Consider the following 19049-nt stretch of genomic DNA (forward strand, 5'->3'; position numbering starts at 1 on the left):
GTATTTTTCAGACTAAGGCGCACTTAAAGCACCAGTAGAATATGGACAAACAAGTTGATTTCATATCATTATAATGCTTTTCATTATACCCATTAAACCATATCCAATTGTATTAATAATCCGCAAAGTATGTGAAAATACCGTCTAAACATCAACCAACCAATCAATCAATCAAAGTTTATTTATATAGCCCTTAATCACAAGTGTCTCAAAGGCCTTCACAAGCCACAACGACACCCTCGGTTTAGATCCCACATAAGGGCAAGAAAAAAACTCAACCTAATAAACATCACTAATATGCCATGAAAATTAGTCAACCGATTTGAATTTTCTGCTCCAAACATCGTTTGCAGTTTCTATTGATTTCAGAGTTGGATGATGGGAGCGTTTGTACACTCTGACCATGTTATCAGATCAGTCATACCTGAAATACGCGAACATCAAAAGAGATGTGCTGTTTATCATTCACATTCCTTATGTAAAACAAGAACTCATATGCACTTAAAATCGTAAATAAATAGCTAACAATTGAGTCAACAGATTAAGAGGTCCTTTTTTGCTTCCATAGAACCCTCTAAAAAAGGCCAAAAATATTCAATTTATGCATCGTGACATGAAAATCAACGAACTATAATCCAAATATATTGTTATTATAAGCGCTAAAGCAGGCAGCCTATTTTAGCGTCGCGTTGACAGCGGAGAACTAATGCTATCTTACACTGCTGTTATTGAAACACTGAGCAGGTGGCTGCTTCTGCTTCATCTCAAACTTGCTGAAAGTTAATTCTAGAATATAATTCATGCATCTCTCACCTGGTACTAGGCAAATGTGGCCATGAACCGAGAGGCTGGTCGAGATGGCGAAAAAGACACAAAAATAAGCAAAATGCGAAAACAAATTTTTAACCCTACGTACGAATTGTGATTGATTCTTCACCTAAACGGGATTATGTCAGCGTCCCGTCGGTCGGCATCTCAGCGAGAGTAGAAATTATGCAGTGTTTTATTTTGTTTTTTATTTGGTTAGTTTGTATGTTTAGAACCTAGCACTGCTAGTTGATTCTACAGTGTTTCAATAAAGCTACATTCCTTTAGCACTCGGCTTCTAAAAGTTGCTGCTCATCCTCTTTGTGTTCGAGCTCAAAAATATAAGGTGCTGGATTATAATTTTCCCCAAAATTAGCTCTCACAAAGTCTGCTTGATTAGCATTGTTGTTGATGGAGAAGGGATCTGAGGTTCCTACATCTGCGTCATGCAATCACCTGACTGGCTTGCTCGTTATCTTGTCAAAATGGCTCGAGAATATATGTGATTTATACTCTTTTCATATTTATTTACTGGCAAATTTAAGTGTTTCAGTGTCAAAAATCAGATGTGATACTAGCTTCAATATAGAGGTATCTTGCTTTTCCACTACTTGTCACGGCGCGGCTTCGAACCCAAAATCCTACCGCAGCAAGATCTCACACTCTGACTGGCAGAATGCAAGGACACACCCCCGCACGTGCCGAGCGCCTCACACCCACGTTTCGCCGCAGCTGCAGACTGTCAGCTATCAGCGCACCTGGAAGAAATCAGGAGGACAGCATAAAGACCAGTCACTCCTTGGAACCTACGCTGGAACGTCGTTAACTCGCTGTATGCCCGCCTTGTTCCGTGTGTTCGAGCGCTGTTCCTCGGCCTCCATACGGATATTGGACTGCCTCCCTCGATCCTTGACCCCTTGCCTGGACTCGGACCTTGTCACTTCTCTCCTGCCCTTGACCTCCTGCCTGTCCCCGGATTTCCTTTGTGCCTACCCACTTGGACTGATGGAGATTTCCCCCATCACGCATGTACAACATCCTCTTGTATTATTTACAAGGTTAATTTCACACTTAGTCTTGCAACCAACACAGAGTAGCATACACCTCCCACACAATCATCAAAGGTTACAATAAACCTGGTAACCTGAGTTCCTTCGTGGTGTCGTCTCCTTCCACCCCTTGTGTACATAACACTACTGGTACTTTAAAATCCTTCCATTTTCTCAACAATCAACTGTGCGCCTTGTAATCCGGTGCGCCTTGTTTATGTATTGGTTCTGGTCATTCTGACCTCCAAGCAATTTTATGATAAGTGTGACCAGTAGATGGCAGTCACACAAAAGAGATAGTGTGGACTGCAGGTTGACCCCTGTTCAATAAATGACACTCGCAAGCACCGGTAAGCAAAAAAAGACCCAAACTTTGGTGTTTTACTGATAAAAATATAACATTACACACGGTGCTCAAAAATATATCAATGTTTTGGTACGACGAAGCCGCACCGCTTGATGGATTGTCACATCATTACCACTACCATAGTCAGGCGGTGGTACCTCTGGATTGGCAGACCGGGGTGTTGGTTCCTCTCTTTAAGAAGGGGGACCGGAGGGTGTGTTCCAGCTATCGTGGGATCACACTCCTCAGCCTTCCCGGTAAGGTTTATTCAGGTGTACTGGAGAGGAGGCTACGCCGGATAGTCGAACCTCGGATTCAGAAGGAACAGTGTGGTTTTCGTCCTGGCCGTGGAACTGTGGACCAGCTCTATACTCCCCGCAGGGTTCTTGAGGGTGCATGGGAGTTTGCCCAACCAGTCTACATGTGCTTTGTGGACTTGGAGGAGGCATTCGACCGTGTCCCTCGGGAAGTCCTGTGGGGAGTGCTCAGAGAGTATGGGGTATCGGACTGTCTTATTGTGGCGGTCCGCTCCCTGTACGATCAGTGTCAGAGCTTGGTCTGCATTGCCGGCAGTAAGTCGAACACATTTCCAGTGAGGGTTGGACTCCGCCAAGGCTGTCATTTGTCACCGATTCTGTTCATAACTTTTATGGACAGAATTTCTAGGCGCAGTCAAGGCGTTGAGGGATTCCGGTTTGGTGACCGCAGGATTAGGTCTCTGCTTTTTGCAGATGATGTGGTCCTGATGGCTTCATCTGACCGGGATCTTCAGCTCTCACTGGATCGGTTCGCAGCAGAGTGTGAAGCGACCGGAATGAGAATCAGCACCTCCAAGTCAGAGTCCATGGTTCTCGCCCGGAAAAGGGTGGAATGCTATCTCCAGGTTGGAGAGGAGACCCTGCCCCAAGTGGAGGAGTTAAAGTACCTAGGAGTCTTGTTCACGAGTGGGAGAAGAGTGGATTGTGAGATCGACAGGCGGATCGGTGCGGCGTCTTCAGTAATGCGGACGTTGTACCGATCCGTTGTGGTGAAGAAGGAGCTGAGCCGGAAGGCAAAGCTCTCAATTTACCGGTCGATCTTCGTTCCCATCCTCACCTATGGTCATGAGCTTTGGGTCATGACCGAAAGGATAAGATCACGGGTACAAGCGGCCGAAATGAGTTTCCTCCGCCGTGTGGCGGGGCTCTCCTTTAAAGATAGGGTGAGAAGCTCTGCCATCCGGGAGGAACTCAAAGTAAAGCCGCTGCTCCTCCACATCGAGAGGAGCCAGATGAGGTGGTTCGGGCATCTGGTCAGGATGCCACCCGAACGCCTCCCTAGGGAGGTGTTTAGGGCACGTCCAACCGGTAGGAGGCCACGGGGAAGACCCAGGACACGTTGGGAAGACTATGTCTCCCGGCTGGCCTGGGAACGCCTCGGGATCCCCCGGGAAGAGCTAGACGAAGTGGCTGGGGAGAGGGAAGTCTGGGTTTCCCTGCTTAGGCTGTTGCCCCCGCGACCCGACCTCGGATAAGCGGAAGAAGATGGATGGATGGATGGATAGTCAGGCGTGCTGTGCTACTACACAGAGGTTGTCCCGCTTGGTTCGCATGATGGTAACGATTGGGCCTCAAGATGTAGAAGGCAGCAGGAGACAGGTACAAGATATATATAACAAACAAAGACAAAAAACCACTAAGGCACATGCGCAGCAAGCTGCATGCCAAACAAACACTAATGCATTTGGGAATGCGCAGCTGGACAGAGTGGAAACAAACTTACTTGGAAGCCTTAAACACCATACACACGCGTAACAATCTCCCGACAAAGACCACAGCGTCAGCTGAACTTATATAGCAAAGACTAAACTCAAAACAGGTGCACTGGGAGTAAAATGTTGCATGACCCTCAAAAAGGAAGTGGAACTACAAAGTAAGTGCGCAGGACAGGAACTCAATATTAAACATGGATATACACGAACAAATTAAAAATATACACAACATAATATTATTATGGTAAGGACCCCAAAATGGCACCTATTAGGAGACATATTATCTGCCGTTGTTTTGCAATATTATGCAAAACCAACTTTTCTTACCTATTGGTACCGGCTGTTGTGTATCTGGGATCTGCACAAGTCCCGAAACGGCCATTGTAGTCTGCACCGCAACCAAAGAGCTCCTTATTTTTCTCAAACCTCTTGTTTTGGGGCTTCCATCCTCCACTGCTGCCATTTCTCATTCAAATGAGCGTATATTTCAAAATGAGTCCGTCAGTAGACTCGCTCGGGAAGCGACGCAAATGACAACAAAGATGACGGGGAGAAGATGCTGTTGAAGTGGAAGCGAGTAAATAAGACCGCCAACAAAACGGCACGTCCTGAATAGATGGTCAGAAAGTGACTTGAAGATGGTCTGTAAAAAATTATTTATGCAACATTTTGATCAAAAAACAAAGACAAGAAAGTGTTTTAAATGTAGAAAAAACAGTTATTTGACCCATGCTCAGTGGCCTTGTGGATAGTGTCCTCCCTTAGATCGGTAGGTTGTAAAAATGTGACCCATTACCTCCCTGCTTGGCACTCAGCATAAAGGTTTGGAATTGGGGTTTAAATCACCAAAATGATTCCCGAGCACGGCCACCGCTGCTGCTCACTGCTCCCCTCACCTCCCAGGGGGTGGAACAAGGGGATGGATCAAATGCAAAGGTTAATGTGCGTGACTATCAGTGGTACTTTAACTTTAACGCGCCTTACAATCCAATGTGCCTTGTGTATGAAAACTGACCTGAATAGACCTATTCATCTGCAGTGCACTTCATAATCCGATGTGCCTTATGGTCCAAAAAATACGGTACATGCCGTTACCTGCATAATAACCAAGATATAATAACATTGATATTGTAGACACTTACACTGAGAAACTACTTATCTGGCGTCGTGACAGCGCCTTGCCCAAAGTTGGTACATTTTGAAAATCCACATGCTACCAACTGGTTTCTACAAACGCATCAAAAAACCACTGCAACAAAAAGGGAAAGAGGTTTTCTTGTCTCATTGTGGATGATGGCCAAAATTCCAAGAAGAAAGAGCATTTTCCCTTTAATGTAACCCATGATGAGTGCATTAATGCATTTTGTCTTTTATATTTAATACAGAGAGAAAATGTGAGCATACATTTTTTTTTTTTTTTACATTAGGTCATCTATTCCAGAGATAAAGTGTACAGGAGTGTAACAGAGTGGAAACCTGCCATTACATGGAGGGTGCGTGTGTGTGTGATATGAAAGGGATGTGGACTATGAAATATGATGTATGAGGAAATAGTCTGATAGCATCTCTGACATACTTGCTCACTTGCAACCACCTTGTCAAATCTCATCGAGGATGTTGAGGCAAAGCAAAAGTGTGTCTAAGAACACAAGATTGCGTGTGTGTGTGTGTGTGTTCTTGTATTTCTCCCCTTCTTAAAACATCAACAAGGAAAAGTACCTTCCATATGAGGACCGGTGAACAAGTTAGGACCGAAATCATGGTCCCAATACAGAAAACCATTGCATCTGATAGAGAATGTCTCATTTGCACCCCTGGTGGTGACATCTATAAAAATTAAGGTGGTCCCAAAATCGAGGGATTTTTCAAATTAACTGTGTGTCGTTTTTAAGTGTCAACTCTAGTCAACATATGAAATAACAAGTGTGTGTAAAAAATTCAAACGCGCCCCCTTTGGCCAAAGTTAATTTAAAAAGAATAAATAAATATGAATATAGAGACATACTGTAATAACTTGAAGTAAATAATGAAGATTAAAGACCAATTACACACCAAAAATTCCACCAAAAAAAACAAAAAAACTTAAAGCAGTCTTTTTCTCACGTGTGAACTTTTTTTAATAAAATTTCAGAACAATGTTTCTGTAATATTGCAATATTTTGTCGTAAAATTATAACTTTTTTATGTAAAATGATTACTTTTTAATTCGAAATGGTGTCATTTGCAAATAAATGATAAATGGGTTCTACTTGTATAGCGCTTTTCTACCTTCAAGGTACTCAAAGCGCTTTGACACTACTTCCACATTTGTCATATACAATCCTCACTTTTATTGCCAATGTTTTTGGTTGTTCTTGTAAAATAGTGACATATCTTGAGTACAATAATGACTTTTGTCATAATTTTGCCAAGCAAAATTCCAATTCTTATGACATAGCCAACATTTGTATAGTTTTCTTATAAAATTGTGACTTTTGTCGCATATAATTACGACTCTTTTCATAAAGTTGCCCAAATGTTAAGCTTTTCTTGTAAAAATGCCACTGTTAATGAGTAAAACTTAAACTTTTGTCATGTTATTGCACAATGTTCAGTTTTTCTCGTAAAATGTGGACTTTCTTTGAGGAAAATTACAACTTTTATTATAATACTGCCAAAATGCTAAAATTTTCTTACAAAATACCAATACATTTTTCACAACAAGCTTTTTTATATGTGCATAATGTGTATATATTATTAATGTTGAAAATACAACTCTTTATATATCTAGAAAGATTGGTCCAAAAGAGGTAGGCGTTTTTCAGAGGTCTCAAGAAGGTAAGAAATACAAGTGTGTGTGTGTGTATGTGTGTGTGTGTGTGTGTGTGTGTGTGTGAGTGTGTGTGTGAGTCAGTCACACACTTTGCTGAGCTCCTGCCTCAAGAGGCTCCACTGCTCCGTGTAGGTTTTGCGGAGCTGTTGTTTGTCTCGGATGAGCAGCGTCAGTTTGCTGACGGGTCCGCTGAGCAGGTCCTCAGAACATCTCCTCATCAGTTGGCTTAGAAGGTCCGTCTGAGAGACCAGAACTCCCCAGGACTGAGGGCAGAGAAGACAGGAAGACGGTGTGACCACATTGCTTCTGCATTAAGGGTTTTGTACGCATGAGGAAAATGTCCCATGTAATAATAGTAAAACTTGATGGCTTCTTCCCTTTTTTTGCATATTCATGTCCTCCTAGAACGGGGGTCAGCAACCCGCGGCTCTTTAGTGCCGCCCTAGTGGTCCCTGGAGCATTTTTTTAGAAAGGATTGAAAATGGAAAAAGATAGGAAGGGGGAATAATTTTTTTGTTTCAGTATGTTTTTTGTTTGAGGACAAACATGACACAAACCTTCCCAATTGTTAGAAAGCCCACTGTATAATATGTTTGTGTGTATGCTTCACTGATGAGAGTATTTGGTCGACATCGTTTTGTCCTACTAATTTTGGCGGTTCTTGAACTTACCATAGTGTGGGCTGTGACACAACAGTTTGTTTACAAGTAATATCTTCCACTCCTTCTGTCTTATTTTGTCCACCAAAAGTTTCATGCTTTGCGTAAATGCACAAAGGTGAACCTTGTTGATGTCATTGACTTGTTGATGTGCTAATCAGGCATATTTGGTCAGTGCATGACTGCAAGCTAATTAATCCTAACATGCTATTTAGGCCTGCTGTATGCACATATTGCATCATTATGCCTCGTTTGTAGCTATATTTGAGCTCATTTAATATCCTTTAGTTGTATCCTCTTTGTATACAATGTAGTTTTGCATGTCTTATGACACATTATTTGTATGTGAGATTGGCTGCATTTCAGTGTGCCATGTTGTTCCAGACCACAAAAAACATTATCGCTTGCCAAAGATTGTAATAACTCTATTAAAAGAAGACAGCCTGCCGTTTCCCTTAACTTGGACGCACACATCTATACCTTTGGCCATTAAAAGCCAGTCATTTCCAGGAGTTACCTTCTCAGTAGCCTCTGATATACTAATGGTTTTGTAATATTGTAAAAATGTTTAGAATAAATATAACATTTCAACATTTCTGTCAACGAAGATTTGCTTCAGCCTGCGACACATACTGTAGTCATGTTGATAGTAGGCTCTTATAGCTAATATAGACACTTATGCCATGTGTGGCCTTATTTACGAGATTTATATATGGCTTTTAATTTTTTGGGGCTCCAGACAGATTTGTTTTTTGTATTTTTGGTCCAATATGGCTCTGTCAACGTATTGGGTTGCCGTCGTTTTAGTGTTTTAGAAGCGGCTTCACACTGTGGATAGACAACGCGTTCATTGCAGCTCGCTCACCAATTCGTGCCAGTGTTCTGGCAAGACACTATTTTAATGCTACTTCTGCATGTATTTAACAAGGAATATGGAAATGTAATTGTTTCTCCTGAAGTGTGCATCCCTTTGGAATAAATCTTTCACAAGAGTGCAATCTTTAGCCATGTAAATATTGGAACACATCTGTGGTAAAGATCCGCTGGGCTAGGCTCAGCCGATCACAGATAAGTTAAATGAAGTAAAAGATTCTGAGCGGGAAATCTCAAAATTATAATGATGGTAGTGTAATGGTCTGGGGCTGCAAGAGTGCTGCTGGCAATGGGGAGCTGTGGTTTATTTAGGGGCATGATCCCCTCCTTTTGGAAAACCTGGGCTGTGTCATGACGTGAAATCGAACCCGCGTTTCCTCGGCGGCTGGAGCTGCGGACGCCTCTGCTGACAGCGCGCCAAAACGCGCCTCCGTTCACAGGGCGCTCAGACACATCCCTGATCATGCTGAGCACAGCACGCCCACGCAGCAACGAGCCTGCACTCAATCAATAATCAACACACCTAGACTTGATGAAAGGGAACAGCATAAAGACCAGCAGACCCGGGGAACCTTTGCTAGAATGTTGCTAACCTTCCCGTAAGCATCACGTCTGGCATTCCCTTAACTGTGATATCCTCCCTTTTGCTTTGCTCTCTATCTCTGTGTATCCCTGGTTCATGTCCCTTTGTGTATTCACAATGACTCCCCTGCCTTCCGTGATCGAGCCTTGTCCTTCGACATCCATCCGGATTCCCGACTGCCCTCCTCGATCCACGACCTCCCTGCTCGGACGCAGACCAAGCTGCCTGGCTCCTGCCCACGACCCCTTGTCTGTCCACGAACTGCCTCTTCATCTTTCCCCTCGTGATTTGACGAAAGATTACGACCAACACTCACAGACAACAACCCTTGGTAACTGTGGGAGGCGGGGCGTGGTCACGGGCATGCACAGGAGCTGGGTGGAAGCAGATGACAGGTGAGTAGATACCTCAGCTGGAACGAGTTGTCTAATCAACTGTCTCTTTATTAGCAGCGTTGGTGACCGCAGGAGGGGGCTGAAAAGCCAGAAGAAGGAGCACAAAGGACTGGCAGAAAGAAAGACATTGTGATCGAACAAAAGAAGAAATATTGTGAGAGAACAAAATAGGAAAGAGAAGACATTTGTGATAGAACAAAATAAAAGAATTGGCAAACTTGACGACCCGCCTGCTTGTGATACATTGGTCCTGAAGAACCCCACGGCACAAGACTGTCACAGTAACATTTACGTTATTAATATTACACATAGTCACACTCATTCACTTGGAGTAGCATACACACATCACGTATTCATCGAAGGTTTAAAATAAACCTTGAAATACCGCGGTTATGTCCTGGTTGTCGCCTCCTTCCCTTTGCTGAACATAACATTACGTTCGGGCCACAACAGGTCGGAACCAGGCAAAAACAGCAAGCCCTAACCCCGGACAACCAGATCTTCTGGCAATCCTTAGCTCCGTTGTTAGCGAACATCAGGTTTGTTTTTCTGCCCTTGAGGACAAACTAGAGGCTTTACCCGAATATATTCCAGACTGGACAACATGTGCCCTGGGGCCAGTCCAGGACCTGTGGAACCCCCGCATGCTTCTCCAGTCAGAGGACCTGAACACAGCATTCTGGAACGAGAGCCCAGGATTGCCAGCCTTAGACCCTTTTAGGGGGACTTTAAACTATGTAGAGGTTTTTTGGTACAATGTGACCTCATCCTCTGTCACCAGCCCTCCCGCTATTCCTCCGATGGTGCCAAGATTGCATTTATATTTTCTTTGTTTTCTGGCCAGGTTCTCAAGTGGGCTACAGCCGCTGTCGACAGGACCATGGAGCTCAACTCCGACTATTTTGCATTCCGTGTGGAATTTCAGGCTGTTTCTGATCACCCCAAGGATGGCTTGGACGCGGCCAGACGTCTGCACTCCATCTCACAGGCCTCACATTCCGTGGCAGCCTATACCCAGGAATTTCAGACCCTCGCGGCAGACAGCAGTTGGAGGGGCAGGGCGCTCCAAAGCGCATTCCGTCGCAGCCTCTCTGAAGAGATTAAAGACGGTCTGCTGAGAGACAGACCTACTTCCTGCAAGGACCTCATTGAACTGGCCCTCCAATTTGACTTAAGACTTTGTAAGCGAGCAGCAGAGCGAGATCAGAGAGCTGCCTTTAGGAGCCAAACTCTGCCTACCTTCAAGGCAGAGGTGGAACCAGACCGTTCCTCTAATACCACAAGGGCGATCCAGGTGAGCCATACTTTATTCCCCCGTAATGAAGAAAATCCCGACATACTGCTCCCCGCTATTCTGGCCTGGGACAAGAGGAGCATTCAAGTACAAGTATTTGTGAACTCTGGAGCTAACGAAAGTCTTTTGGACTAGAAGTTCGCCCGGCAGATGGGCATTCCCTTGATCTTCCTGGAAAAGACGCTGCCAGCACAGGCCCTGGATGGACGGCCATTGAGCCCCATCAAGTACCACACGGAGCCCCTTTCCATGACCAGTTCTGGTAACCACAAGGAGACCATCAGCCTATGGGTGCTGGAAGCTCCAGTAGACCCACTTGTGCTTGGAAGATCTTGGCTTCGTCACCACAATCCCCATATCTCCTGGACTTCCGGCAGAATCCTAGCTTGGGGCACACTCTGCATGGCCAACTGTCTTGGGTCTGCGTCTCCTCCGGTCCACCAATCCAGTACCTCGACTCCCAAGGCTGATTTATCCCTGGTTCCTGCTTGCTATTACGACCCTAGCTGAGGTCTTCAGCAAGGTACCTGCTCTGGAACTATCCCCTCATAGGCCCTACGACTGTGCCATTGAATTACTCCCTAACGCCACCCTGCCGTTTAGCCGCCTTTACAGTTTGTGTCTTCCAGAGAGGGAGGCCACGAGGAAGTACATTTCGGAGGGTTTTGCCTCAGGCATCATTACCCAGTCCAAGTCTCCACTGGCGGCGGGATTCTTTTTTGTGTCCAAGAAGAACGCGTCACTTCGGCCCTGCATTGATTAGCGTCACCTTAACAACATTACCATCAAAAACAAGTACCCTCTTCCGCTACTCAACTCTTTCTTTGAGTCCTTGGCACCTGCAACCATATTCATCCAACTGGATCTTCGTAACGCCTATCACATGTTACGAATCAGAGAGGGAGACGAGTGGAAAATGGCCTTCAACACCCATATGGGGCATTACGAGTATCGGGTAATGCCTTTTGGACTTACTAACGCACCTGCAGTTCTTCAAACACTAGTTAACGAAATCCTCCGGGACATGCTGGATCAATTCGTGGTTGTGTACCTTGATGATATTCTGATTTTCTCCCGTAACCTCTCTGATCCCCAGCAACATGTCCGACGTGTCTTGCAACGCCTCTTGAAAAGTTGCCTATTTGTTAAGGCAGAAAAATGCTGCTTCCACTCCTCTTGGGTTGGGTTCCTGGGATTTGTGGTTGAAAGGGGTCACATAAGACCCAACCCGAAGAAGGTGGAGGCCGTGGTGAAGTGGCCGCAACCAACCACTAGGAGGGAACTTCGGAGGTTCCTCGACTTTGCCGGCTTCTACAGACAATTCTTCCAGAACTTCAGTAGGGTTGCGGCACCGCTCCATGCTCTCACGTCTACAAATGTGCCTTTTGTGTGGACTCTTTTGGCTAGGAAGGCCTTCGAGGAATTTAAAGGAGTGTTTTGTTTCTGCCCCCATTCTAGTCCACTCCAACTTGGACACTGCCTTCTTGGTGGAGGTGGACGCCTTAGACTCGGGGTTTGGGGCTATTCTTTCTCAAATATCCAAGAATACAATTTGATTCACCCTGTTGCCTTCTTCTCTGGACGTCTGACTCAGGCCGAACAGAACAACGACGCTAGGAATAGGGAATTTTTGGCGGTCCACGAGGCCCTGGTGGAATTGAGACACTGGATGGAAGGAATTAAACACCCGTTCCAGATTCTGACCCACCACAGTAACCTTCTGCACATCCGTGCTGCAAAAAGAATCAACAATCGATAGGCAAGGTGGCAGCAGTTTTTCTCCCGCTACAATTACGTGCTCTCTTTCAGACCAGGTTCCAAGAACACTAAGGCTGACGCTGTATCTCGGTTATTTGTAAGAGAGTCCACCTGTCTGTCAGACGCGGAACCCATCCTTCCTCCCACTCTTATCGTGGGGATGGTAACCTGGAAGGTGGAGGACCTGGGAAAATCTGCGCTGTGTTCCAATCCAGGACCGAGAGGTGGATCACCCAACAAGCTATTTGTCCATCGGGAGCTACGACACAGAGTTCTGGATTGGGGACACTCCAGCCTGTTTTCTTGCCATCCAGGTTTTCAAGGAACCCTATCACTGCTGCAAAGACGTTTTTGGTGGCCATCCATGGCCAAAGACAGTCGTGACTTCATCGCTGCTTGTTCTACTTGTGCCTGTAGCAAGACGTCACAAAGGCCTCCTGCTGGTCTCCTTCACCCTCTCTCCATTCCTGCCCGTCCTTGGTCACACATCGCTCTGGATTTCGTCACGGGATTTCCAGCATCTAGAAGTAACACCACCATCTTAACTATTGTTGACTGTTTTTCCAAGGCAGCCCACTTCATTCAGCTGCGCAAGTTACCTTCTGCCTCAGAGAAATTCCGATGCTCCCCGGCGCTCGACGTGGTTGAAGTGGGCGGGGTTTGGTGCTTGCGGGGGTGTATAACATAGTCAGGATGTGTCATGGATGCAAAGGATTCTGGGTATTTGTTTTGTTGCGTTTATGCTCTGTTACTGTGAGGATTTTCTCCCGAAATGTGTTTGGCATGTTTCTTTTATGTGGGTTCACAATGTGGCGCATATTAGTAGGAGTGTTAAAGTTGTTCATATCACAACCGTCAGTGTACTCTGTGTCCCCCAGTATGCCTTCCAGCCTTTTACGTGCTTCTGCGGGATCCTCTCACAACATGTTCCTGGACTGGCAAGCAGTTTGTACATGTTGTAGAAGGTGTTTAAGGCAATGGCTTCATAGCATGCTGTTATTCTTGTCATCTGGGTGACCACCAGCAGATATCGGCGAGAATAGTTGCGGCTCCCATTGTATTCCTCATTTTGTGAAACGGGTCGAAATGGCTCTTTGAGTGGTAAAGGTTGCCGACCCCTGATGTAGGCAGTTGAGGTGGAGCATAAAATAATATTAATTGTCTATTACAGTGATTCTCAAACTTTGGTAAGAGTACCACTAGTGAAAATGGTACCGCAATCACGGTCAAAATTCTGTAGTCCCCTCCCACTCTCCATGACTGAGCTTGCCGGATACGCAGTCAAATCCGAATTCTACTCCAAAGAACTTCAAATGGCAATCAACGAGTCCTACACTGTGGGTTTCTCTAGATTATGCTTCTTGCAAGATGGTATACTAAGTAATTATGCAACATTTTACTGATGTCCATTAGCTAAATGTATTTGTAAAGTTACACAGCAATATTTTTGTCGGGACAGATTGTTGGCAATACCCTGCTAAAATGTCTAGTTTGACCGCACATACCACCATCGGAATAATTATACAGTATATAATAATATATCTGAGATAGGCACCAGCGCCCCCCGCAACCCCAAGAGGGAAGAAGCGGTAGAAAATGGATGGATGGATGGGTAATAATATATATTACATTGTACATCGCATAGACCTACTTTGATGGCAAGCCAAGGTCAACACTTAAATTACCGCCACATTTTGTTCAGGATAACTCCTTGTTGCATCCAATCTGACGCATTGCATTTTCTTCCATGTACGCACATCACCATCTTTCCATGCAGAGTGCTATTCTCTTTTGTGCGTGCTTCCTCTAAGATCACGGCTGCTGGTAATGCGGTGCTACAATGGCATCCCGTGGAGGATTTACCCCTTGAGCAGTCGCGGGATGATTATACAGAGTGAGATGTGACACTCAGACAGGAGAAGAAATCACCCAGTTGTTGGTGCCGAAACGCCGTCCGGAAATGATTTTCCTGGCGGTGCACTTCAACCCCATGGGGTATAATAAGACACTCAATCGGGTAATGGTCTGATTATATCGGCCTGGCATCCGGGCAGGCGTGCGCCGCTGGTCTGTTGCCTGCCTGGACTGCCAGCTGGTCAATCCGGCGGCTAACTCAAGGCGCCCTTGTGCCCATTACCACTCATGGAGGTCTCCATTCGAAAGGATTGGGATGGATCTCTTCAGACCATTCAACCTGAGCACACAGGGATATCGTTTTGTGTTAGTCCTGGTGGATTACGCAACTCGTTATCCCGAAGCAGTGCAGCTGCACTCCATCTCTGCAATGAGTGTAGCGCAAGCGCTGTTTCAGGTCATCTCTCCAGTCGGAATCCCGAAAGAGAGTCTGACTGACTAAGGCATGTCCTTAATGTCACGCGCGATGAAGGAACTGTACGGATTATTGGGAATTAAGGCGCTCCGAACGAGCGTATACCACCCGCAAACTGGTGGGGCGGCTGAATAAGACGCTGAAAACCATTATCCAGAAGTTTACGCACGAGGACAAACCAAAGTGGGATACATGGTTGGAGCCCCTACTGTTTACAATGCGGGAGGTACCCCGGGCCTCCACAGGTTTTTCCACTTTTTAATTTTTATAGGGCAGGAAGCCGCACAGGGTTTTGGACATAATTAAAGACAGCTAGGAGGAGGGTCCAAGCCACAGCAAAAATTAAATTCAATACGTTGCGAGCAAAACTCCACACAGAGGGGCACTTGTCATGTGAGAATTTGCTCCTGGCCTAGGAACGTCAGCAGCGCTTGTATAACAGAGGGACACAGCTAAGGAAATGTTCACCGGGAGAAAAAGTGCTTGTGTTACTTTCAACGTCCAGCTCAATATTACTCGCCAGGTTGCAAGGACCCCCTTTGTGGTCACACGGCAAGTGAGCGATGTTTATTAGGAGGTCCAGTGCTCAGACCGGGGCGGAAACACTCAAATTTACCATCTTAACCTCCTGAAGGCATGGAAGGAGGCGGAGTCGGTTTCCATGGTGATGGTGGTCGAGGAAGAGGAGGAGTTCGGGCCAGAGATCCTGCGCTCTGCCCCGCCCTCCCCCCTCCTTTGTGATAAACACAAACACTGGATCTACAACAGTCCTTTTTAAATAATAACATAGAAATGGCCAACTCTTTTATTTTCGGACACAATAAAGGCCTGCATATTTTTTTACACACATCCTTATGATAACCACAAATATAAAGTGTTTGTCTTATGTGTAGTAATCATTTGTGACAAAGGCTCAGCATTAAAGTGTTTGCGCTACCATGGTGGGAATCCAGTTTTGGCAGGGGTCCCCCCAAAAAATTGATGCCCCCACCCCTTAAACATTTTTCTGTCCAACACCAATAATTAAGTGTTTAGTTAAGTTTAAGATGTGTAGTTGGAACTGTGTTACATCGGAAAATAAGCAGTTATTTACAGGAAATTAGCAATTACAATAATTGGAGTCTAGAGCAGTTGTGATCAAACTCTTTGCCTCCAAGGGCCAAAGACAGCAATTTCAAGCATGACATACAAATAGAAAAAAGGTTCCTATATTTTAGTAGCAATAACAATGATAGTTAGCCAACTAGTTGGCCAACTTAGTTAGCCTTGCAAACATGCTACCAATAATTGGGTGTACCAAACCTTTTCACTTTTGTTACGATACCAATATTGTTACGATCCGATATCAACGGGAATCATACGTGCTATCAACATTTTGTAGTGTGTAATGTTAGAAAACGTTTGATCAAGTGAATTTAGTCAAACAAAACAATAATGTATGTGAAAACACTAACCTACTTGGTACAAACAGTCTGGAGTGGACTTACATCTTTGACTGCAAAGTAAACAAAAACAGAATGCCGGACGACAGCAAAGACTTACAGCGCGTGGCGCAGACGGCATCCACAAACTATTTCTGTACATGACATGACAATCAACAACAAAATAGGAGCACAAGACAAGTACTAAAAAAACTACATACAGTAAAACAGCAAAAAACTCCAAATAAGTCATGACGTGATGTGACAGGTCGTGACAGTGCACCTACTTTGAGACAAGACCTATAGTGATGCATGGTTGGTTATGGTTTGAATTCATATCCAGCAATTGCCAGAACAACTTTTTTTCGTCAATATCAGCTGCTGAGTTTCATTTTTTTTTATGTTTTCTGCTCATGGTGTGCCTCCGCATTATTTGTATGAAAAAAATGTGCCTCGGCTCAGAAAAGATTGAAAAACACTGGACTAATGTACAAACGTACACTCATTTAAGGTTGAAAAAAATACAAACGACAAAACTCCAAAGGCATCAATGCCTCACCTGCAGTAGCTTACTATAATGAAAAATGGTAAGTCTACACTATTCAAACCACAAGCAGTAAACTTCCATTGAGTTTTTTGTGTCCGTCTCTAATTTAAACAACTTTGTATTTTTTCTGTGAAGTGATGTTGTTCCTCTCTCTGATGAGAACCGTGTCGTGTGGGCTGACCTTGTTGACCTGGCTGATGTGGTCCAGTCCTGGTCCTGGTTCATGACTGTGCTCCTGCTTTTCCACCAGGAGGGTCATGTGTTGCAGTTGCACTGCAAAGTCCCTCTCACTCTTCGCCCTCTGGCCCATCCACTTCTTCATGACCTCCATCAGGTGAAGTTCAGAGTCCAGCAGCTTGAGCACGGCCGCATGAGCGCGTGGGCAACGCAGGTCCTCCCCGAAGCCCATCTGGGACCACAACGAAGCAAAACTCAAGCAAAGAATTTGTCCCAACTGGAGTTGCGCGTTGTCGTCACCTGTGAAACAAAAGTGGTGTGTCGTGGCGGCAGCTGCACTGACAGGAGAGATAAGTTAGTTCCCTGCATGATGTTCACACCAGGCAGCACTTCCTCATTCAACTTGTGTTGTAACTATCACTTTCATCTATGGACTTACATACATCAACAGTCAATACTGCTTGGCCAATTGTACAGTATCTTGTTAACAGTGGAATTAGCAGTAGGTCAAATGTTTCTTTGGAATAACCGTTAGCTTTCCTTGATTGTGAAGTACAAGCACATACATAAAATGTAAGATGAATACACTAGATTTTAGGGACAAAAAATACTAAAAACTAGTGGAATTAACTTGCTGCATAAACAGATAGTTTTACCTGATAAGACATCCTAAATTAAGATTTTTATATCTCGAAATTAGCAGGACTTTTAAGATAGTAATGAGCATTTTGCTCTGAAAAAAATAAATACATTATTTAACTTGCACCTTTTAAATTAGGCATCCTTGAATCTTTGAACAAGATGTTCTATGTGGGCGGTACACAAAAATATTTTATTGGAATAGTTATTTCCTCAATTTTTATATTTTTAAACTAGAATGGACAAAAACATAATTATTCATGCTAAAATTAAAATTAATCGATGACTAAAAATAAGCAAATAGCTCTTAGAATGAGGGAAATTTCTAGAAATAATTTTCTTTTTATCTTGGCAACGGGAAAATAATTGGATAAAGTTCAATCACACAAACATGTGCAACACTTGTATATAGCTCATTGCTCATATTGCTCATTTTCCATAAATGATACCTTTACCAGAAAGTTTTTCTGTCGTTTTTTTTTTTTTTTTTTTTGTATTAGTAAGTTACCAGCATAACTCAAAACACTGTAGGTGAAGTTGCATGAACATTTTAGGGAATGTCCAATATGGCTTAAAGGGGAACTGGACTTTTGGGGAAATTGTACCTATAATGCTATGCATGTCTTTAAATAAACACTAGCAATAGGTGGTTAACAATGCAAGAAGTAACGATTTTAACTATTCTGCCTATAAAGCGCTTTAAAAAAAATCACAAAAAAAAAACAGACCCAAATCCAGTTAAGTTGGCACATTGAGTAAATCGTAAATAAAAACAGAATACAGTGATTTGCAAATCCTTTTCAACTTATATTCAATTGAATTCAGTAATTTTTTGCAAATATTAGCTAATTTGGAATTTGATGCCTGCAACATGTTTCAAAAAAGCTGGCACAAGTGGTAAAAAAGACTGAGAAAATAAAGGAGTGCTCATCAAACACTTATTTGGAAAATCCCACAGGTGAACAGGCTAATTGGGAACAGGTGGGTGCCATTGTGGCACTAAGTGATTTACTTTGATCCAAAAAAAAAAAAATTATAACTTGGGGCGTAGTGTGGGGATCACTGGTTTATAGACTCATTTTTTATGATGTCACGGTTTACTATGTATTTATATGCAGCATGCGATAATTTGTTACACCAGCAGAGGGCGCTTGGTGCCTTTGGTATCAGTAGCTGTTGATGTAGAAGAAGTCTGTCGGTACATGATATGAAAAAAAGCTTATGCATCAAGCTCCGGTTGTAACGCTGTTTAATTGTTTTGCAGGTAAGCTGGTTTGCATACAACACATACAAGCAGTAGTATACGTTTTTCTGTACCTTTAAGAGTAAGCAAAGTGTAAGCTAAGGTCTGTTTTGTTAATTTTATGAGTTAAAAACGAGTCACATTCAGGGTTATTTTCTAAAGATAGCGGACGTTGGTCAATGGTAACCACGGTGACAAAGCAAAATACAGTTACCTCTAGTGTAAGAGTAAGTTCACGACATAAATCCTCAGAGATACTTGAAAATAGGATGTTAAATGCAATTTATGTTACAAGGACATGCTAAACAAATGTATGAGTGTTGTATTGATCATAAGCACACCAGATTTGTGTGTCACAGCTGAACTT

General features: G+C 43.9%; 1 protein-coding gene across 1 annotated transcript in view; it reads right to left on the reverse strand.

The window, feature by feature from the left end:
- fes (FES proto-oncogene, tyrosine kinase) overlaps positions 1-19049 on the reverse strand; it is a 70569-nt gene that overhangs the window by 50748 nt on the left and 772 nt on the right. The window contains exons 2-4 of the mRNA XM_061881427.1: positions 17101-17133; positions 16805-17032; positions 6854-7027 (exon numbers count right to left, since the gene is read on the reverse strand). Coding sequence (XP_061737411.1) covers positions 6854-7027; positions 16805-17032; positions 17101-17133 — 435 coding nt within the window. The remainder of the gene's footprint in view (positions 1-6853; positions 7028-16804; positions 17033-17100; positions 17134-19049) is intronic.

The sequence above is a fragment of the Nerophis ophidion genome, linkage group LG02, assembly GCF_033978795.1.
Source record: "Nerophis ophidion isolate RoL-2023_Sa linkage group LG02, RoL_Noph_v1.0, whole genome shotgun sequence".
Classification (NCBI taxonomy): Eukaryota; Metazoa; Chordata; class Actinopteri; order Syngnathiformes; family Syngnathidae; genus Nerophis; species Nerophis ophidion.